The sequence below is a fragment of the Anabrus simplex genome, chromosome 13 (genome assembly GCF_040414725.1).
Source record: "Anabrus simplex isolate iqAnaSimp1 chromosome 13, ASM4041472v1, whole genome shotgun sequence".
Lineage (NCBI taxonomy): Eukaryota > Metazoa > Arthropoda > Insecta > Orthoptera > Tettigoniidae > Anabrus > Anabrus simplex.
Window position 1 is genome coordinate 89,168,068 of NC_090277.1, and position 24,312 is coordinate 89,192,379.

Sequence of the window (24,312 nt, forward strand, 5' to 3'; positions counted from 1 at the left end):
ACAGAAATTTTAATGCCAATGAAATGCCATTTTAAAAGAGTTTGTTTTTTGAATTGTGCATGCAGTGTTCTCAGAATTTCTGTTAGATTGACACCTTCTGTGATGAGAAACTTTACAGTGGCACAATGGACAGAGATATTTCTTGCTCGCATTCGGTACTGTCGAGAGGAAAGCTTCGCCATGCATCGGTTGAGGAAATTGGCTTCACACGTCCTCACTGCTCTCCTTCCACTCAAGGCCACAAAACCCCTTGGTTCTTCACTTGCTATGTGAAATTTTCAGTTTATATTTGATCTTGCCCGCACGTAGGGATGAATTTGCCTGGCAACTGGTTCGTTGTTTCTCAAAAGTGATATACGAGGGCAGATCAATTATAAATGGAATTATTTTTAAATTTTTTTTTTTTGCATAAACCAAAAAAAGTACACACATCACTTTTCTACATAGTGCCCTGCCTTCGATACACATTTTCTCCATCAGATTAAGTTTTTGATGCCGTCCTGATAGAAAGAAGAGGGACGTGTGCGGAGCCACTTGCAGACAAACTCTTCTACACTTGCATAATTATCGAACCGCTGTCCTCCTGAGTCTTGTTTGAGTGGTCCGAACAGTAATGGTAGACTCAGGGCGATAAATCTGGACTGTATGGAGGGTGTTCCAGAGGTGTCCAGTGAATTTCTTCCAGTTTTTCCCGCATTAAAGCGGCAGTTTGCAGCCTTGCATTGTCATGAAGAAGAATGACGTTTCGTATCGGTTGCCTACATCGCTTGTTGTGATACGCAGCTTTTACTTCATCCAAAGGATGACAGTAATAGGATGCATTAATTGTCCTTTGTTTGTGAAGAAAATCCGATCCCATCGTCGCCATAAGACATATCGGTGTCGGTGCGACATAATGCCAATGGCAACAAACAAACAAAAAATCCACCAGCAAAACGCCTGCTGAGTCCCAGAAAATGCTTGCAAGCATCTTTCCAGCAGATGGGCGTGTTTTGGCCTCTACCGGACCTGCTTCGTCTCTTCGCGGCCACTCTATGCTTGCTTGCTTTCACTCAGGGGTGTAATGATGCACCCAGGTTTCATCACAAGTCACAATATAATGCAAGAAATCCTGTCCTTCCTCCTCGTTATGATGCAGGAGTCTCTTTATTTACATTAAAACATTTACATTAAACATTTTGTAAAATGAAGTATTGATTAGGTGGAAAACTCATTCTTCATACTTGTGTGCTTAAAATTATCAATGCGGACAATGAAGCTGATAGATTATAGCAGGAGTCCCTGGCAGACAATTTTCTGAAATGGAGTTCATCTCGGATGATGGTATGAACACTTCCATAATTTATTCCCAGGGTTAAAACAATTTACGAAATTTTTATTCGCCGATCTTCACAAATAATGTCACGAATGGCAACAGTGTTAGTCTGCAGTATTTGTCCGCGGTCTCCTTTCACGAGGTTAATTTTCCAAAGCTTCTCTTCCTGCCACAAATTTTTTTGCTCACTCATGGCGTACTGAAGCAGCCCAGCTCTCCACCAACTTTCATGCGTGCAAACCCCTTCTCCAGACACCCCCACCAACATCCTGGCAAAGTCCCATCCCAGAATTATTATTATTATTATTAATCGATACGGCCACCTGTGGGCCACGTTTACACAATCTTCCTTCTGTCACGCAGACTGATACCCTTCTCTTTACACTCTCGCCGAAGATTCTTGAGTCTTTGACTTCTTCTTGCTCGTTCTTCCACCGAGATGTTCCATGGCTTTGCATGTTGCTCTTCAGACGCATCCCTCAATCCCGCAACCTTCTTCCTAAATGATGTCCTTTCTTTTATATCCTCCTCCTTGATACCTATTTCTGCCAAGTCATTGTGCACGTGTGTAAGCCATCCCGGTTGTTTTTTCCACCTTTCCTGCAGAAGTATTCTGTTGGTCAATCTCTCAGGGTTCATTCTTTTGATATGTCCATAAAACGTCAGTCTCCTTTTTCTCATCACAGTCGTGATTCTTTCTACTGTCTTGTAGAGCTCCAAATTCGATCTTAACCGGAATGTGTTTGGGTCACTCGTCGACTTTCTAGGGCCTAAGATTTTTCGCAAGAATCTTCTTTCTCTTTTTTCAAGGACTGGGTCAGCCATCTTCGTCAAGGTTTCTGCTCCATAAAGGCACTCTGTTCTAACCACTGTGCAGTAATGTTTTAACTTGGCCTGAATTGAGAGAGACTTGGACTTATAGGTGTCATGACATAGTCTGAATGCCAGCTCCATCCTTCTCACCCTCTCCTTTAATCCCTCCTTTTCATCTCCATTGGGGGTGAGTATTTCTCCCAGGTATTTAAATTTTTGCACACGCTGGATATCCCCATACAATGTAACAAGTCTGTCCGTGTCGCCTTTTTTTATAGAATCCATGAATGCTGTTTTCTCGAAAGAGATTCTTAACCCTGTTTTGACTGCAACATTTTGTAGTTCTCCCAGAATTATTACTACATGCAAATTCCCATTTATTTTTGATCCGCCTTCGAAGCAAGAAATTCTAAACCTGTACCACTTTTATTTATAAATAAATATGGTTATTGATTACCATTGTCAATTTCCCTCGTACATTTCCTGCTGAGTTGGATGTTCATGCCACCTCCTTCTATCCAACCACAATTGTTCCTCCTCAATTTTGTTTGAATTCAAGTTTCTTCTAATTATACTATTCTTGATCGTTTTCAGCCACCTTATGTGGGTCTCCTTGCCCTCCCTCCTTCGTTCTGGGTTTCCTTCACCCTTCCCTCTCCATTCTGTCGTAAAGCTTTTCCACACTGATTTCCTTCCTGACGCATCCTAATTTCTTACTCTGTCCTTTCTTCTCGTTCCTATCATACTTCCCCAAAATTTAATTTCATTGGCCTCGATTTTATTCTTTTTGTCAGTGTCCAGATCTCCGCTGAGTATGAATTATGATTACCATGATAGTAAAAGTTGAACATAGAAATCATGAAAGTAATAAATAAAAGCTAATTCCACTGTGGACTGTCCTCACTACTCGCAGTTTACTGTCCCGATTTCTCAAAATTTCGTGTGCAGATATAGCCATGTTTAATTCTTTACTATTTTTCTCATTTTTATAAAGATTTACTTCATAAAAAAACAATGATTTCCAATTGATATATTATTATTTTTATTATTATTAATTGGTTGTGTATTGTTACTTTACAGGACTCCAATAATGTCAAGTACCAGATCCACTTGAAATCCTCACTTGGACCTATATATGTGTTGCTGGTCAATCAGGATGCAGAGAACTTGGAATCAACGGCAGTGGAAGTTCCCCCTTCATTGCAAGATCCTCTTAGTCTTGGGAAGGTATTGGGATCTGGTTTTATTTAGTAGTCGACTTGGTTGGATGTGTGGTATAACTTGGAGTTTCTAGTACCATTGGTGATTGCTTGGTTAAAAAGTGAGCGCATAAACGTATTTTGAACGTAGGATGTAACTGTTTATTATTTAGTTTTCTAAATAACTTATGAAGGGTTTTTCACTTGCATGGCTTCACTGGCACCCAAATTCGGATAATGATTGCATGTATCATTTAGAAAGTTGGTGGTATTTCATTGTCCCTCAGCATGTGTAAATTAGGAGTTTAATGTTCCTCACAGTTTTCTTTTGTGTTGTGGACTTTATCTTATTCATTAAAATAATGAAAGCAAAGTGAAATCACGAAGATTCGTAGAAACTTACCCTGTTTATCTTTAAAAGTACAGAGATACTAAAATGCACACTCTGCTTTCATATACAGTCTTAAGTCCCCATTGTAAAGACAGATTTTTTAATGTCCCTTCAAAAGTTCTATATTAGACTGTGTATTGTCCTGCAGTTACAAGAACCCTTTCATGATTCATCTGTTATTATGAATGATTTATCACAAGGTTTTTTTCCTGTTATCGATATTTATGCACTCTGTGATAATATTGAATGCAGTAGATCGTCTTCGATATAGAGTTCTTGCTATGTGTGCTAGTGCGTGCTTGCATCGACATTCAGAGGCAATGTTGAGGTCAATATGTAAAACCCAGCAACTGGTGTAAAACTGTAAATAAACAAAACAAACATTCAAATTTTAAACGAAAGGGGTGAACATGTTTCCGTAATAAATACGTGCTGTTTGAGTAAGAAAACTGAAAAGTTTGCCACAGAAGCCTCTGGAGTGATACTGTTAGAATTTTAAGAATGAAATTGAACATGTAGTATTGGAGTTTTCCAGTTTTATAACAGTTAAGCCGCAGTACAGAAATTATCCACGAAAACATAAGTTTTGAACAAACTTACTCCCGTTTCATTCTTATTTTTCTTCAAATACCACCGGACTGAGCACTGATCGAACCTCTCAAGTTGGCATCAGAAGGCCAGTGCCTCAGTCGTCTAAGCCACTCGGCCCGGCTTGTGTTTTTATGTTTGTTCTTCCCTCCCCCTGACACTGACCATGTTTTTTCTATTAAAGGTTCCTTTTCTTGTTCTTATCTGTCTATAGATACAGTAATTAAACTTTCAATTATTTTACTTGTTAAATTGTTTAAAAAATCTTCCAAATATGTCAAGCTAGATACCTGATTTTATACTAACAGTTTTCTGTAAAGATAGTCAAGTATAAGATTTGCTATAATTTGAATGACCAAACTCTTTGACACTCTGTATCAAACTTCAAAAACAGACTTTTTCTCATGCAGTATCCCCTTGGACCTTGAAATCTTCTAGGTCAAGTGTGATATCACTAGTAGAATGCCAATACTTGGTATTAAAAAAAGTATCATTTTATTTTATTTTATAGGAGCTGCCTGGTTTGACTGATACCGAAGGTCAGGGGGAAGATGGGACAGCTTCGATCAAGCCAAACCTATCAGCTCCCAGTCCGCCTGCTACACGATCAGCAAGGCTTCGCAATTCTCCCAGTAAAGTTGGCTCACCTACTAAGGTAATAATACAATCTTTAAGAATTAACATAGGAAGCAACTCGCTCAACAGGTACAGTGAAACTTCATTAGTGCGTTCCTCATTAACATGTTTTCCTTCTTAACATGTGAAGTCGAAGTCCCGATTCTCATCGTATTAAATCTGTATAAAAATACCTCTATCGCGTCAGTGATTTTCTCTATTACCACTTAGTACGACCATTTTTTTCCTAGCCCTGAAAATGTTTTGTCATCCCATGTGAAAGGAATGTGGTTTCCAAAAATCAGATCAAAAATTAGATGGATGGCTTTTCCGGCGTTTGCTCTATTAACCAGCGTTTCGTCTTAAGTCTGACACTAGACTCTTCAGAGTGGGATGTGTCAGACCCTACCCACTGACGCTGACACATCCCACTCTGAAGAGTCTAGTGTCAGACTTAAGACGAAACGCTGGTTAATAGAGCAAACGCCGGAAAAGCCATCCATCTAATTTTTGATATGCTCTATTGGTGGAAAAGAATCTAATTCCCTCCATGGGAACTTAGAATTTCCATGTGGTTTCCAACTCGTGTAAGAGCCCTTGCAACAGTTGTGTGATAACTGGAAATGGCCTTGAATTCCTTAACTTCTCAGGATAAGTTGTACCTTCGGGGAGCAAGCCGTTAGCATCAGGAATGTTCAGTTTTGCTTGCCAATTAGCAGAGAGTTTGTTGAATAACACAGTGAGCTTTTTTGTGCTTGTATTTCGCATTCCATTCAGAAGTTAGAAATTTATTTCGTGTTGTGCGGTACAGTGAAGTGTAGCGAATATTTGTCGCATGATACAGTAGCCTATATCTGGATTAGGAACATAATTGTGTGAAGTTGACTAGCGTGGTGCATATTTGTCTTATGATAGCCTAGTTATGGATACAGAAAAGTCATGAAATTCCTAACTAATGAAGACAAAATTAAAATCTGTTAGAAAATGTACATTTTTGAGCGCACAGAGGTGATGCAACTGTTAAAACTCGCACCTTCGAGTTTTTATTCAATCACTCGATTCAGTTGAACTTTTGTTAGATTCAGAATGGCAGCTAAAATTATTCTCTTACAGTCACATGTGGTCGAATGTTCAAGAATACGACCAGAAAATAATGTTTAATAACCCACTGGTCCGAAATAAAAGGCTTCTACAAATAGTTGTTTAGATAGTGTGATCTGCAATATTACTTTAATAGATTTTCATATTCTCTCGTGTTTTTCACACCTATTAATATTCTCTTCTTGTCTGTAGAAATGGTAGATATAGTTTACACTGTAACCGTGGATACATGACGTAAAATGCCCTCATGTCGGGGAAAAAGTCATATCTAGTGTTTCCATATCCCTGTTTGATAGTTTTTATTTGTGTATTCAGTATTACAGTACTTGTTCTGGCTAAACATATCCTTTTATCCTTGTCCCCTGCAGAAATGTCTTATCAAGGATTTACTGTACTTATTTTTATGTAATAGAAAGGAGCAGATGGTGTACATTTATATTTCAAGGAGTGGAAGGTAGGAAGGATAGATTGTACAGAAAACAGGGCATAGTACCAGGTCTGTTTGAGTAGAAAGAGAGAGGGGGGAGTAAAATGTGTTTTTTTCTTCTTAATCCTCTTCTAGTGCCAGGAGGAATTTTTACGTGGCGTGATAACACAAAATAATCCCGATTTACTTTTAACATGGATAACTACCGTCTTCCTTTCATATATATGTTGAATGTGAAAGAGTCTAATTGTTCCCTTTAAAAAAAAAAAAAATACAATTTGCTTTACGTCCCTCTGACACAGATACATCTTATTTTTATGATGGGACAGGAAAGGACTAGGATTGGGAAGGAAGTGGCCGTAGCTTTAAGGTACAGCCCCAGCATTTGTCTGGTGCGAAATTGGAAGCCACGCAAAACCATCTTCAGGGCTGCCGACAGTGGAGTTCAAACCCGCTATCTCCCAAATACTGGATACTGGCCACACTAGAGACTGCAGCCGCTGAGCTCTGTAATTGCGAAATAACTCAACATTATTGTATATTGTGAAAACCTTAAAAACCACATTTTTCTTTTCTTTCTGTTTGTATGTGATCAGTGGATTTTATGTATTTTGTTCTATTTTTCCCTTCACTTTTGTTATTTTGAAAAAAAAAAAGTTCAGCTTGTTCAGCTGTTGTCTGTTATTGCAGGATGTCAGCAGCATTGATAAATAGCTCGATTTCCGTTAGAAATCTAATATCCTGTTTAAAATTGGTACTAGTGTATCTTCGTTCTTTAGCTATAATACCAATGTGAATGCTTACTGCAGTCCTGTTGTTTCTGCATCATCTTCTTCATCCATTCCCTTTTCCAGATTCTCTCTGGGTAGGGTAGTGTACCACGGCAGTTGGTCAGAATTTCCCTGATCTGCCAAAGTTTTATTCCCTATACGTTTGTTTCTCAAAACTTTTCCCTCTCTACTCCCATAGAATAATTTTTTTTAAAAAAGGTGGTATAATTTTAATATTCAAAATGCCAACTATACAAAATAGACTACACCTACAGTTGATTGGGCACCATGCACCGCTGCACAGCTTGTATAGAGTGAGAAAGAGATGATGTTCTGTTCAGTGGGCAAATGGTGGGGGGAGTGTTTTTCAACACAAACACTTTGCACACTTCACACTGCATGATGGTGATACACAGTGAGCAGCTCTGCTGTATCCTAAAATTACTTAGTTCATTACCATCATCCCTGCAACCTCCAAGTATCCTGTGTTGTCTTTCCCATCTTAATAACCTAAATGTATATCTTGTGACATTCATCAAAACACTAAAGTGCTGTTCTTATGAATTTCTACTTGACATTACATTTTGGCGGAGGGTAAGTGAATTAATAAAAATCATAGGCTTCCAATCGCTCTGATAGAGAGCTTTAGACTCTAGTTTCTGTTACCAGTGTTGTTGATCTGTTGTTTTCTGTAACCACGTGTGTTGCATTGTGCTCAGTTCTTTTCGTGGTCTTTATCAAGTTCATTACATGTTACAAATCTCATGTTATGGACCGTATTGAAATATACTTAGTCTAATAATAATAATAATAATAATAATACTACATTATAAATTCCACCTGTTCAATACATAAGAGTTTTTTATTTAAATTTAAGAAATAGTTCTTAACATATTAGAATAGGGACATGTTTCACCCATAATGAGGGCATCATCAGCCTAAATATCTCATACCTGAAAGAAAGATCAGGATCCTGATTGTTCTTATACCTAAATAAGAGGGTACTGTTTTAGGTACAAATGTGTATAAAATGACTAGCAAGTAGAATATAGTAGTTATATGTACTCTTCTGACTTGGCTGGCAGGACCTAGTGTTTACAGTGCACTATGTCTTCTGGTATGGGCTGGAGCAATTTTGTTACTTTCATTGATCTGTCTCTATCTTATCCTTGGTTTTGACAATATGAAAGTGACAGGTATGAGCGATGCTAGTAATGCCATTCCTTGTGCAGCCAGTCCCTGCTATGAATGGTGTAAAAACGTTGCACATAGGGTCAGTTGGTGCATGCATTTCAGTGGGCTTGGCAGACTGATATGTAATAGCAACTTCTGGCTGTGTGAGGAAAGCAACGGGAAACTACCTCACACCTCATTTCCCTAGTACGCCTCTTCACTGATGCCTAGGCCATCTATGACAGCTGATGGCAGAGCTGTTGAGGATCAAACCAGCCTTAGGGCTGAAGACTGAACATACATACAAGTACTCTTATGACAAAGTCTTATAATCAATCCTTATTGTGGATCTTTACGAATGTCTCGTTTTTAAAAATGTGGTAACAAGTGGTTGATTAAAAGTTCAAAATGAATACGTAAATTGCTGCGCTGAAATAAAATTAGGTAAATATATTGCCTTATTCTGGAGATGGTGTAAGGAGCTTATAGCAGCTTAATATTTAAGATAAGTCACTCCTAGTGGTAGTAAGTTGTTAATTTTATACGAAAAGGTAATACGACAAACTTCCTGAAGTACTTAGGAGCGAGGACAAGTACTCGTCAGAAATATAGCTGTTTTTATAATTAGCTGGTAGACGTGGTTGTAGCTTCTTGTATTAAAAGTCGAATGGAAAATGTGCAAGTTTGAGTAGGCCTAGAGCTTGTGGTGTTATGTCTCTTTGAAAGTTATGTTAATTTGGTTAAAGATGAGGTAAAATCCAAACTTGCTTGTCTGTTGAAGTTGTATGAAAAGATAAGACAACAAATTTCTTGAAGCACTTAGGAGTGAGGACAGGTGTTCGTCGGAAAACGTAGCTATATTTATAATAAAATTAGGTGGTAGACGTGGTTGTAGCTTCTTGTATAGTTTTTTCTTCATTTCTCTCCTTTAATTTTATTCCTTAACATTTCACTCTCCTCTTATTTCAGACATAATACTACAAGCTCTACACAACCTAGTATGTTTCCTTTCGACTTTTAATACAAGAAGCTACAACCACGTCTACCACCTAATTATAAAAACAGCTATATTTCTGACGAGTACTTGTCCTCGCCCCTAAGTGCTTCAAGAAGTTTGTCGTATTATCTTTTCGTATAAGATTAACAACTTACTACCACTAAGAGTGACTTTTATCCTAAATATTAAACTGTTATAAGCTCGTTACGCCATCTCCAGAATAAGGCACCATATTTACCAAATTTTATTTTAGCGCAGCAATTTACGTATTCTTTTTGAACATTTAACTAACCACTTGTTACCACATTTAAAAAAAACAACACATTTGTAAAGATCTACAATAAGGATTGATTATAGGACTTTGTCATAAGAGTACTTATAACTACTATATTCTACTTGCTAGTCATTTTATACACATTTGTACCTAAAACAGTACCCTCTTATTTAGGTATAAGAACAATCAGGATCCTGATCTATCTTTCTTTCAGGTATGAGATTTTTAGGCTGATGATGTACTCATTATGGGTGAAACATGTCCCTATTCTAATATGTTAAGAACTATTTCTTAAATTTAAATAAAAAAACTCTTATGTATTGAACAGGTGGAATTTATAATCTAGTATTATTATTGACTTTTTTTTTATCAAGTTCACTCGGCCATTCTTGACAAAGCACCAACAGTGGCGGCTAGAAATAATGAGTTGATCGAGTGGTCCAAGGAGCACAATATTTCAGTTTGCAATAACATGGGGAAGGGGTGGGGGGGTCCTCATGCATCTCATGAAACAAAACGGCTCTAGTACCCAGTTACACGGTGGAGAAAATAATCGGGAGGCATGGACAAAAGTTGTTCGCCTTGCACCATACCACTGCCATTTTAACGCCATATAATTGATTTTGGCACAAATGAAGGATTCTGTAGCTGCAGATAACTGACTCTTCACAGTTTCGGAAGTTGAAAGACTTCTGTGGGCAGCCGTAGGCCGTATAAGTGCAGGTTGCGAGAGACAGTCTAAGTGAAGTTTGGGAGAGGAAGTATCACAGACGATTATGAAGACGTTATAATCTTGTTACGGTCAGGTGAGAATGAAAACTCAAACTATGACAACGCCGATACTGAACCAGAAATGAGTGGTGAATTCCCTTTGTAGGATATTTTCCTTCCTTAGGAGGAACTGAATCTATTAGCAACAGGAGCTGTTCTAGATGATGAGTAAAAATTTTATTTTGTTGCGTTTTATCTGTTTGAGCATTGATCTGTTTTTATCTTATAGCCTTATCCTAAATATGTTATATGTTATTATTGACCTTATGCGAGTTATGCATGTTGCTACAAAGAATATTTGATTCTGGACTTATTTTTTTATTACCTGTTTATACATTTCCGTTCATGTTGTGTGTGTTGTGAATCAGCTGTTTGTACTCGTAACAATTTGTCACCAATGTCTGACTTCTGGTTAACTGTCAAGTCAAAATTCATAGAAACGGAACTCTAGAGGTAATATTTCTGTGATACAGTGGAAATGGACTAAAGAAAGATGCCACTATTCAGGTGATCTTGAGTCGACTTGTTTCCTGATTGCAGGCTGATACTCCCAGGGCACAGTCGCCAACGAGTTTGAAGAGGCGGAGAGGGCCTGGAAGACCACCGAAACATCCTCGTCTTGATCCAGAGGTGGAAATAGAGACCAACGTTATAGAACCTGACATAATCTTAAGTGATGTCGTGTCTGCGGGGAGTGCAGGTAAGTAACATACCAAGAAATTTTTTAATCTGTAGTTTCCTCCTGTATAAGTTTTTTAACTTCTACTTATCCTTGTATATAAATAAAATAAGTGGTTTTGTCTGTTCTTTGTGCAGAATTTTCAAAAAATGTTGTTTCTTTATTATATCCAGGATAAGAAGAAAATTCTATTTTTAAATTTCCATCTGTAGGTATACTAATTGCAAAAAACAAAACAAAAAACAGGTCAACAGCACTTAATGAGGATCTGTACTGTATGTAAGGTTAGGGGAGAAAGCTCTACAATCTATGCTTTGAATAATTTCATTCATGCTGGGTGAAATAGTAGATCAGGAGGTTAAAAATTGTTGGATATCTCAATTAAAACTTGTCGTATCTCTTGGAAGATATTGCCTGGATGGTTGCCATAGTCTGCAAGTAGTACAGCCATTTGGAAAATATGGGTTGATGTATTTGCTGTCACAGAGACAGGTAAATTACTTAGATTTTAAGATGAGGAAACCTTTTTATGGTAAATTGGCACAGGACTCAGTTCTACATTTTGTGTTCTTTGTTTTATATGTTAATAGTTTTTTCTTCGCTTTTTCTTAATGAAAAGTGGTTTGTATTTCTTTCTTTATGAAATTTGCTCCTAAAATTGTTTTGTGAATTTCAGATGTGACTATGACAGGCCTGGATGGGGAATATATGGAAGAACTTATAACTGCCGACTGTAAGTATTTGTCAGTTTTACGTAACCAAATAGAAATTCTGAACCCCATGTTCTTGTAGAATAGGTGTCTGGTATTTTTACAAATTCATCTTTGTTCAGTCAAAATTGACTGTTCTATAGCATGCACTTCACGACAAATGATGATGGTGGTGGTGTTTTTGTTAATATGTCAAGGACAACCAAGTAGTTGACCAGCCCCTCGTATTGTTTGATACTGGCAATAATAAGTTGGACACTTTAATTTTTATGCATTTCCTGTATGTTGTATGAATCAAGTAAATGAAAAATGCAGCAAAAGGAAAAGACAGTTATGTTTTGTAGGTCTGTACACAATAATGCCATAAGTTCTGTTAGTAAAATCTAAATTAGCTGTAGTATGGTAATTATGTATGAAGAAGCATGGCAACTCTGTATGTCATTGTCCACAAGGTCACCTTCACAACTCCGCCAGTAACTGGCTTGCAGTGCGTCGACAGCACGCAACAGTGAAAGATGGAGTGGGGAGTGTATGAGAATCATTGCTGTATTGGCGTTATTTCATGGCGGAAGGCGAGCTACAGACATTTATCTTCTGTGCTGAAACCTCGTGGTATAGCTGTTTGAAGGGAAATCGTGAATTTTTCAGCAGAATAGTGATCCTGCACACGAAGCAGGTATGACACAGCAGTGGTTGGCAACCTTCCCACGGTTCATCGCTGCTGCTGACTGGCCTAGTGGAAGTGCGGACCTTATTCCATTGGATTATTCTCCGTGGCACAAGCTCGAGGCGATAACATGTAAAAAAAGCCACCGCAATGTTGAGATCAATTGCGTCAGCTATCAGAAATTCCACTGGACATGATTCGTGCAGCTATCAGTGAGTGGCCGCAACGTCTTCGCCGCTGCGTTGTCGCACATGATCATTTTAAAAAGGGTTATGTTAATTTTGTAGCATATTTGGTGATTTTTCAGAATATACGTACAGTATATTAATGGGTTTGCGTAGTTTTATTTAGTTCTATGCATTGAAGGTACTGACAGAACTTACGGCAGTACTGTGTAGAAGGAACAAGAGAAAATTTCTTAGCTGTACTGATGTGTAAGTTGCTACAGGCAATCAAATTCATGTATGTTGACAATCAGACTACAGTTTGAATTGATTTTAGATTGAGTTCTTGGTTCAAGGTACTTGCAGGGGTTAGACAAGATAGTAATCTTTCACCTTTGTTGTTCATAATCACTTAAAGGTATAAAGTGGCAGGGAGGGATTCAGTTAGGAGCAAATGTAGTACGCAGTTTAGCCTATGCCGATGACTTGGTCTTAATGGCAGCTGAAAGCCAGCTTATGGCCTGTAAATAGGTGCAATGAGCGATATGAAAATTACTATTTCTGAGACTAGTGCGGGAAGAAAATTGCATGCAGTAACGGGTTTTAGAATATATTGTGATGCCACAAGGGTTGGCATTTCCGAAGTAGGCTATGTGTTTTTCCTTGACAATTTTCATTTCTTAATTTTATGTTATTTTGATTCTAACTTTTCTCTATTAATATACATAATTTACACTTAGATACATAACTGACACCTTCAATTTAATTGAAATCAGTGGCGTGGATAATAGTTTTCTAAAAATAATGAAAGGAGTAGTAAAATTGACAAAAATATTATTAGGTCTACTCTATGTGATAAAGTTTGTAAACTTTACAACACACTGACTTGATTTTACAACAGTTTAACTTATCAAAATATCTTTAGGGTATGGTACTGACCCAGGCACTCAAATTTTTCATCGTGTTCAATGTCCATATCCTTTCCAGTATACGCAGTAAAATCAAGCATAAACCCAGGTTCACAGTCGCAAAATATAAACACCTTTATAACAAACTTGTGTCGCTTTTATGGAATGTACTATTTCCATTTTAGGCTATCTTTCGAAGCAACTAGGCTCTCATCAGTAGATATTTTGGAAGGGATGGAATATAGATCGGAATTTCTCTCTGAAATAGTTTATTATAACTTAGGCCTAATTTTGTAAAGTCTCTCATCTGGGGTTGTAGATTGTCAGAAAAGTGAAGCAGCCTTAAAAAAAGGGAGAAATTGAATTACTGAACATCGGAGTTTTGAACACTTTATTTTTTGACCAATAGTTTTTCATTTTTTTCTTCACATGACCTATCAACAAAACAGTTGCCACTTATGTAACTTCAGCTTTTCCTTTACGTGCGCATTTTCCGTAACAATAGTAGTAGGCCTACTTGTTCATTTATGACTCTATCAAGTTCATAATTTTACGATCAACAACTTCTTTGGAAATAGACTCTTCATGTCTTGAAATATTGTCATTATCATTCAGATGAAGATTATCAACGCCTGAGTTTGATGGATCCAAAATAAACAGAAAGCGTAGCAAGAAACATGCCTACAGAACTCCACTTTCTTCCTTTAGTTTGAGTAGCTGACAGGTTAGCCTTCTTTGCGACAGCGGAGCGCTGCACTTCGTCCTCAATTTCTGTGATGTCGTCTTTCAAGGAATAACCAATTTCCCTCTCATCGGACAAAATACAATCTCTATCACTATCATAAATATCTATTTCATCGTTGGACTCCTCGTTAGTCAAAATATTACTTATATCTTCCTGAGCAAGCTCGCATTCTTGATTCGATCCCGCCATTACCACTTTTTTTGTTTACTATCAGAGGGTTTTTGTTTCTACGGAAACCTGAGGTGAGGGGAAAGGCAAATAATGTGTGTTGTCAAGAAATATTCATGCAATGCACTCGCAGGAAACAATAATAGAAAATAGTTCCTGGGTGTTGTAATTTATAGCACACAATTGCGTAAGAAGTTACGTTACATACTACGCATGCTACGACAGAACTTCGTAACGGAACATTCAAGATGTGAAAAAACACGGAATAAAGTTCACTGAACATGTCAAACATCCCCCAACTTCGTTCTAAAAACCCGCCAGTACGATGTTGGGAAATAATTTCAAACATTCAACATCAAACGTGAATAGACGACAGTACTGTTCAGAATCAAACTTCGAGAACGTAAATAGACAGCAGTACTCCCGTGGGCTATGTGGATCACTGCCGTAAATAGACGGCGGTACTGCTTAATGGGTTAAACAAAGCTGTCAGATACTGCTACTTAGATTGCTATTGCAGGAATCGGGTGTAAGAATGTATTTGGGTCAACATCATTTTATCTGTGTCATGTCATTCGTAGGAAGATAGAATTATCAAAAGGAACTCATAATAGGATAAACACGACGACAAGTCAGTGTGGGAAGAGGGAGGAATGGCAGGAGAAGATGTAGGACAAGGACAATATTGACCTTCTAATGTGTTTCTTTCAGTGTTCACATCTTTCTACATATCACTTGATTTGTTCTTGGTTTTTTTCTTCTTCACTACTTATCTATGAAGTTACGCATGTAACAAATGTTAGAACTCTTTCATATTTAATTTCAGCAATTATGCATTTCTGGACGTTTAGAGCCGATTGCAGAAACGATGATTAGTTTTAAGCCTTAGACGTCTACTTAAACAACGCCCAAGTCGGTCACGATGTTCCATTGCATTAACTACGTTTAGCGAGATGTCATGTAAAGTTTCTGTATTGGTAATAGGAATAACTTCAATGTATCTCTTTGCTTGTTGCAACCAGTGCGCAAACATTAGTCATCTGTAGTCTTCCTACACATTACTCAAGTATGGATAAGCTTGAGCATGACTTTCCCACAGATAAGAATATCGCTTACAGTGGAAATAAAATCTCATATGACCGTCTTTACACACGTATTAGACCCCTTTTTCCCCCGATTTTACAGCCAAAAATAGTAAAGGAGGTTCCAATATGCGATAACCTCAAATTTTGTGCAGTGAACACATGACTTTTAGGCTATAAAGAGCTATAAATTGTTCATATAAACATTTAACAAACTTATGAATGTATTTATTTATTTATTTATTTATTCAGGATCAGCAACAGCATAACGCCGAATTACAACGATCTGAGCTATGTACAACAGATATGAATCTAAAATGAAAGATATATAAATACTTACAAAGGACACAAATATACACAACCTTTAGGCCTAAATATAAAATATAGTTTTAGTTACTCATATCACGTCATTCGTTTCATCATATTAATTCCTTTGATGAGGTTGACGTCAAGAAGGGCATACGGTCGTAAAAACTCACTACGAAGATTTGCCTCACTTCATACTCTACCCCATACAGAAAGGGGATAAGGGTGTCTATGCAATTTATTTTAATTTTTTAGCCAACATAGGACTACTTAGGTTTATGGAGGTTTCTCTTCTTTTTGTCAGCCCAATACTGTTTCATACTTTCTGAATGTAATTTTCTTTCTGCTTCTGGAATCACTCTTCCTATTCTCTGCTTGTTGAATTTTGTCTAGCCTAGTTTGTCTTTTAATATGTTGAGTGTATTTGTTTTGTATTTTAAGGCCCAGTTTCTTCAACGAATGTTAAGTGTTAACTCTGCTGTTAGAGAGACTTAACACATAATTTAACAAAATGGTCGGCTCATCAAGAATTGTTAACTCGATAACAAATTGTTAAGACTTGTGTTAAATTAACCTGACAGCAGCCCTGTGTTAAACCTCTTAACAGCTGCTAAAATTTCAAAATGGAGGCATGTAGAAGACGTAAATTTGAAGCTTTTCTGCTGTATGACGACTATTTAGAAACTGAAGAAGGTAAAGGACGACCCATACTAAGAAATAACGACTTTTTGGAGTTGCCAGTAGAAAGATTTCTAATTACCAAAGTCATAATGAACAAGGTACTAGGCGATATTGAAAATGGAGTTTCCAACAGATTGAAACTTATCAGTTTCTCCAGTGCAGCAGTTGCTTAGAGATTTTACAAGGAGGGATCAGATCTGGCCTCTACTTGTTAGATGTTATGCTTGAGACACTTTTCATGTAATTATAGGCGACTATGTTCACGAGTGCAAGAAAAGAGTGTGTAGAATCCTGCTAAGAATTCCTGCTGCTATTGCAGCATTAACAAGGCATTACATTATTTTCCCCGCAATAAAAGAATGCCTGAAAATCATTCAAAACATACCGATTATCACATTTTCCAGTGATGTAGGAGCCTTAGATTGCACTCTTACAAGAATAGGCTATATCGAATGTTGTGATATAACAGTCAGTTATTTAATTTTTTAAGCACACTAACAGAATTTTAAATTAAAACTATAACATTTGTCTTGCATTCATCTTAATAAAGCTGTTGTTGCCTCTTACTTGACATGTTTATGTCTTAGCGGCCTCCGCTAACCATAACCTATGATAATGTCAACCATGTGTCCGACTCGGCTGAATGGTCAGTGTACTGGCCTTCGGTTCAGAGGGTCCCAGGTTCGATTCCCAGCCGGGTCGGGGGTTTTAACCTTCATTGGTTAATTCCAGTGGCCCGGGGGCTGGGTGTTTGTGCTGTCCCCAACATGCCTGCAACTCACACACCACACTTAACACTACCCTCCCCCACAATAATACGCAGTTACCTACACATGGCAGATGCCGCCCACCCTCATCGGAGGGTCTGCCTTACAAGGGCTGCACTCGGCCAGAAATAGCCACACAAGATTATTTATTTATTTATTTATTTATTTATTTATTTATTTATTTATTTATTTATTTGTCAACCATGTGTCTGTATGACAAAATACTATTTCAACACAAAACTAGGAGCGCTATATGTAAAGAAACAAAAGACACCCGCTGCCAAACGCGTTCAGAAATCTTACGGAAATGTGTTAATTTGTCTTTAACAATTGTTTCGTAACAAATGTTGGAAATGTGTTCGTGAAACAGGGTACTTTTAAACGAAGTGTTAAATTAATAACAATTGTTAGTTAACATTTGTTCAGTAAAATTAAACACAGTTGAAGAAACCAGGCCTAAATCTTCTATTATGATAGACGTCTTACATAATTTTTCTATTATTTTTTCTACTGATTCTATTTTTTTTGGTGACTGTATTAGATGGCCTGAGAATAATTTTTTTTTTCATTGTGCTAGTCACTGTTTTGCACCTTTTCTCAATGCAAGCTGCTTTTTGCACCATTTCTTAATGTCACCACTTTTTCCCACTTACCTTATTTCTCCAAATCCAAGACGACCTCCACTTTTATCTTAAAAAATCACTCTTTATAAGTGCTTTCGGAAATCGTATAAATACCTTTCTTGTACAGTACGCATTTTTAGACTATTTTTGCCTCCACGCCAACGTCAAACATTGGCTTTAGTTATGCTGTATTTTCTAGCGGCTACACAATTATTTTTTATTTCTGCGAGTTTTATAACCATTGAATTAAAATTGGCATAATATTGAAGAGAACCTGTTGAAAATTTGCCAGCAATACCTATTCCATGCGTCTCTACAATACGACAATACACTCACTCACAATACGACAATCAATCAGGAAAATATTCCTATCTATAAAACTGGTACTTTCACCGAGTGTCAGGTACAGTAGACATGTTATAACTCTGCCACTGAGTAGCCATGGCCTTTCTAAGAATGCGATGGCTCGCGTGTTTTGATGCAATTCTGCGGATTTGAGAAACGTTTTTGTAGAGGCTAATAGAGGGATTTTTTAATTTATTCGGGGGATTGTCAGTCGCCCGAGCTGCGAGCCTGTCTCCTGCCGAGCAGAATGCATTTCTCTCTCCTCTATTTTCCGAGAACCAGTGACGTTAACGCAGATGCACTGTACAACCAGTTGCCATGGTTAGCGATGTAGCCTATCGGCCTAATAGACGCGGACATTGAAGGTAGTTTTATGCACGTTGGGGGGAGGGGTGAAGGGAAGCAGTATGGTAGCTGCTATTACTGTTAGGTCACAAGTGCAAGACGACCCTTGATTTTTCACATGAAATTCTGAGAAAAACGTAGTCTTGGATTAGGAGAAATACGGTAATACTTTTTGCATCCTTTGCTGCATTTTATTCCTAAACAAATTAAAGTAGAAAAGCGTAACGTTTTGTCTGTAAAGCTTGGTTGTATGTAGTTACTCAGTTCGCTGCTAGTATCGTAGGATCCCTATACTGCACTAATCAGGAGCTTAAGTGCGAAACTAGTGTTGAACTATTAGCTTGCAGTTTTTTATTACATGTGATTTTAATAACATTGTGATGTTTGTTGTTTAAAGGGGCCTAACAGCTAGGTCATCGGCCCAAATAACATTGTGTTCTACAACTTGTTTTAGGCATATTTAGAATATACAGCTATATAAATGCTGTGTGAATTGTGTGTCCATATATATGATGTAAAATTGGTTTTGGTGATGTTTATATGAATATTTGCACCTTTTTAACCAGAATTTTGCTCCTAAAATTCCCAGCTCTACTCGTATATTTTGTCACTACCATTGTTTTGCTTATTTTCATACCCTACTCCGTGATAACTTCTCTTCATATACCTCGCCCACTATGTACATTCAATCTCTGAACTGACTTTTTGTTTCAGTGTTTGGACCCCTCGTTCGATTGAGCCCACCGCCAAGCGAGAAAGACTACTGTTTCAACCTTGGAGAATCAGAAGGTGTCTGTGACCTTTTTGATGTTCCAATGATAACTATGTGAATTAGACTGTTTTTTCTGTAAATAGACTTACTGACCGACTGATAACGTGAAAGAGATCATGAGTTAATGTCTGAAATATTCTTGTCTAGTCTTGGAATTTCATTGAGCTGCAGTTTGCTACAGGATTATCTCCCTACTTCGGAAATAAATGTTGCTGAATGTATGTGTGGGAAGAACAGGCTTAAATAGGGAAGTCATTATGTGGCGCACTGTAGCTCAACCATCTTTTATATAACTTTTGTTGCTGACTGAAGAAATGTATGCGTACAGTTTTAAGGTGCATATTATTGGTACACTGCCGGAAGTGTTTTTAAATATTTTTTTATAATGACCTTGTTTATATTGAGGATCATGTTGCTGTTGGTTACTGTGTTCTGTAGCCATGTTGGAGAGATCTCTCGTAGGGAGAGAGGCGCAGTGTACCTGCTTGCATCACCATGACTCCGCTCAATTCAGAAGGCATTGTGTTGGCTGGTAGTCAGGTGTACGGTGTGTCACTGTAGGCTATATTTTCTATTTGGGCAGTACCTCACTGTCATCATAGCAAGAGTACAGTGTGGCATGCCCATCACCAACTCTCCGCCTGGCCAAAGATCCCAGCAACTAACAGTAGGTTCAGAAAGTAGAAAATATTGGAAATTTACTCCGTGATTAAGTATAAAAATTCATTTTGACTTTGCCAGAACAGTCTAGTCGAGGCATACTGGAACGTTGATTATTCAAACGAATTGGGAGCAGCAGTCATTTCTATATTTGATTGTTGAGGTAAAGAACCAAAAAGCCATACATAGTGGATAAAATTTAAAGGTTTCTCAAAGATAACGTTACCATCACAATACCATTCAGTAGATTTCCGAGCTCATGGGGCTGATGTTTCCTCTAATTACATGAAAATAAGAACAAAGCAAAGGGTAATGTATGAGTGTGAAGAGTTGAACAATACAGTACATGCCTCTGTTAGGTGTGGGCTTACATTACCAAGTTCAAAAGAAATACAAATTTCTGTTTTAAAGAAATTGTCCAGAGTCTTTTAAAGCCTTTTTTTTAGCAGAAATGTTGAGTCATCTTCAAAGAAGCACAGTGTCAGCCGGTATATCTTCAGGCACTTCTTCAGCAGATTCATTCATCATTTCAACTATTGAAAATCAGTCAAGGTTAAGAGTAACATACAGACGTGTGCACTACTGCTTGTAATAATGGTCAACGAGGTAGTTGGCCATGCGGTTTGGGTCGCGCGCCATTAATACCTGTCAAAATTGCTACGTAAAACAAATGGCAATAAAGAAGCAATCACGGCCAGCCTGCCACTGATTTTTTTGTATCAGCTGTTTGATTGTGGTTTGTTTTTCTGATAGGAAATTATAAATTTGACTGATGCCATGTTAGTGAAGGAATGAACAAGGAAACAAATAATAATTTGATGATTGAGGCAAGGTGCATTGATGACCAGCTATGCAGGCATTACAGTGGTGGTTATCACGACAGCCAAGCTGCTTTTCATTATTTTGTTCACTTCTACACGACTGGCTACATTCTGGGGGAACTTCATTAAGAATAAATCATGGTAGTTATATAGCAGTAGGGGATCAGGCAGTTCCCTTAGGAAGAGCTTCTGGATGTTGGCAACATCAGTAACAAGATGCTGAGGGTCCAACTCCTTCCTAGCCCCAATAAACAACTTTATTTCCTTTGGGCGAGCACCAGAACCCGCCTTGCGTAACAGTCCTTCCATGTCAAAATTCTCCTCGATGTGTTGACGTGCTTCATGCCTTATCCCAATTTTACTTGAACAGCATTCAGCTGGTGAGAGGGCTTCCTGAAGATGATTGTAGAAGATACACAAATTTGCTAAAATGAGAGCGTTTGCAGAAAGGACTCTTCCTGTATGTTTCCTTAACTCCAATATATCAACTTCCTTGCAATATCACACAGTGCAATTCTTCATCATATTTAAATCCAGAAATGTGCATTTCTTTTAACTTGACAATTGCTTTGACCTACCGGAGGTAATCTTCAGCCGTTATTACAAATTGACAAATATATACATTAAAATACAGTAGAACCTTGATAATTCGAAATCGGTTAATTCAAAGTTCCGCCTAATTCGAAGAAGCTCTCGTTCCTGGAAACACGAGGTATGGTTTTGCATGTTATTTAAATTGTTTAATTGAAAATGCGGATAATTCATACTTCGAAGAATAATACTGGTCCGATTACTGAAATTTACTTTTAATTCAAACTGCCTTTATATTAAAAAATTTTTTTTTCAGAGTAATTTAAATTCAAAATTTATCCGCGTCATAATAGAACACGTATTCTGGAACGTGCTACTGTAGATTTCAGTATTTTCATTCACTTCGGTGTGTCTACAGTGTGCTTCATATTTGCTAAGTTCAGATTAAATCTTAATTCTTTTGTATTCAGCGTTTTAAGGAACACAGTAATATCGCTTAGCAGACAGTGTGCGGAGAAGCAGAATCCGTGAACACCGGCGATGCCGACAGTTGGCGAAAAAGCGTGGCTCGCATAATCAATTCGTGCGCACCAAATATTGTCAGTGCTGAGCCCAAACAGACTTAACGGTTCCATAGGAGGGAAGTGCCAGCCAGGAAATCGTATAGTGGGAGGGGGGGTGGTCATTGCACTGTGTTACAATGCAGACGGAAGTGAGAGACGTCCTCCCCTCGTCATATGGAAGATCGTTAAACCCATGTTTTAAGAGCATCGGGCACTTTCCGTGCAAGTACAGCATATCTAAAATGCATTCAGTACAGTAATCCTATGAATAAAGGACTTGCACAAGGAAGCCAGCATAATTTGTCCTCGTCTTTGAATCGTGCGATTTTTTATTTTCTTTCTATGCGCGAGGTTATGTTTGCCAGTTATTTATTCAAGTGCATTATTTGAATAATATAAATGCACTTTGTTGGATACATTTCGGAAATAGATTTTTCCATGGAATTTGAAAGGTTTAAACTGTGAATCAAGGTGATTGCGTCCATTAATGCGTCTTAGAATACTTTGACGCGGCAAGGGTTTGCATTTCTGAATTACGAGATAAGTACCATGGCGGGAAATCGTACAAGGATAGGTGAGTCACTGTACTGTGTTCGATTGCAGGCGGAAGCGAGAGACTTTCTCCCCTCTTCATAGGAAAGTTCGATAAACCACGATGTTTTAAGGGCATCAGGTACTTTCCGTGCCATTACAGGACATCTAAAATGCATTCAGTTCAGTAATCCAATGAATAAAGGACTTGCTCAGGGGAGCCAGCTTAGATTTCTCCTCGTCTTTGAATCATGCTTTCGTGTTTTCTTTCGTTGCGTGAGGTTATGTTTGTCAGTGAGTTATCCGAGTGAATACTGTAAGTGCACTTTGTTGGATACATTTTGGAAATAGTTGTTTTTTTTATTTTTTTTCCTCATGGCATTTCAAAGGTTTAAACTTCGAATCAAGGTTAATTGCATGGAGTACAGGTCTTACAATATTTTTTGATGCAGCAAGGGATGGCATTTTTGAATGAAGAGTTGGCGGTTAATTCGAAATCACATGGTTCGAAGTCCGATTTTTGTGTCCCAACGACTTCGAATTAACAAGGTTTTACTGTAAACTTAAAACAAAGTTCCTAAGTTATTAACACATGCAGAATAAAATTTTATGCCGCTTCTTTTAGTACAGCCTTTTTACAAAGTTTTAGAATTTATTTTAATGTATGTATTTGTTAGTGACTAGTCGGTTGTTTGTTTTAATGGCTGATGACCTCCAGTAGGTTGAAACTACAGTATTACAGTGACGTTTTTAACTTTTAAATAACTTTCATCATTATTAAGTGTATTCAATAGGTGGAAGTTTGCTTAACTTCAGTTGTTATTGCTTGTCAGTATGGATCATTACGAAAATTATAAATTACGATTTAAAAAAAAACATATCAAAAGCCTTTGTTTTTAAAAGTTGAACTTAACCTCTTTGCTACACGATTATTACCGTCCGTGAATCTTTCAGCGACACTTTGTTTTACATTTCGAGACATCCACAAATTTATTCTCAACTGTAGACTTGAAATACAGTGGAACCTCGATATCTCGAATCGCCTCCGGAGCTAAATTTCGAGATGTAGAGAACACTGTTTTTGAGCATGTATAGCACATATTTGAATCGTATGCATCTACAGGCTTATACTGAATACATTAGTTTTAACAGTATTTAAAAATATACAAACTCTATTTTACGGCATCTCTTTGATTATAACACTTATTATAGCAACTTCTTAGAAGACGGGGTACAGTACATACAGTAGTGAAACAAGAAGTATATGTCCGTCAACACCCTTGGAAAAAATCTGTTAGTCTCTTCTGTTTGTTACTGTTAAGCTTTTCTCCTTTCACGTTGAAACTACTTGTAAATACCACGCAGCCGAATTTGTGAATGGAGGTTGTCATCCACGACTTTGGGGGTTGCTTTCGTATGTGACGGGTAATTAATTCACACTCGAGAAAGAGGGAGGCTTTGCCGATTTTCTGATCATTACAAGTTTTATTTTTTCAGTTCCTGTCACATTAGCTCCCAACATCACTGTAACTCTTTCTTTACTTGTTAACTATTCCTCACAAACCACAAATGCCGTATTGCACAGTTAATGTTGCACAAAATTAGAGTTAGTTTTTTTGTTTAAGGGAGGAAATGTTTGCTTCTAGAAATTCAGAAATTCATGTAACCGAATTTCGAGTTAATAGAGAAATAAATACACGTGGAGAATATGGCAAACGGCCGGGAAATGTAAAAGTTACTTTGAGATACTGGAAATTTGAGTAATGAAGGTTTGAGATATCGAGGTTCGACTGTAGATACAGTATTGACA

At 37.6% G+C, this 24,312-nt stretch overlaps 1 protein-coding gene across 1 annotated transcript in view; it reads left to right on the forward strand.

Moving 5' to 3' along the window:
• The window catches only part of LOC136885130 (transcription factor E2F5), a 39,794-nt gene extending 16,936 nt beyond the window's left edge, over positions 1-22,858 (forward strand). Inside the window, exons 5-9 of the mRNA XM_067157597.2 lie at positions 3,209-3,355; positions 4,818-4,961; positions 10,975-11,134; positions 11,790-11,846; positions 19,339-22,858. Coding sequence (XP_067013698.1) covers positions 3,209-3,355; positions 4,818-4,961; positions 10,975-11,134; positions 11,790-11,846; positions 19,339-19,454 — 624 coding nt within the window. The 3' untranslated portion in view covers positions 19,455-22,858. The remainder of the gene's footprint in view (positions 1-3,208; positions 3,356-4,817; positions 4,962-10,974; positions 11,135-11,789; positions 11,847-19,338) is intronic.
• Positions 22,859-24,312: the final 1,454 nt, after the last annotated feature.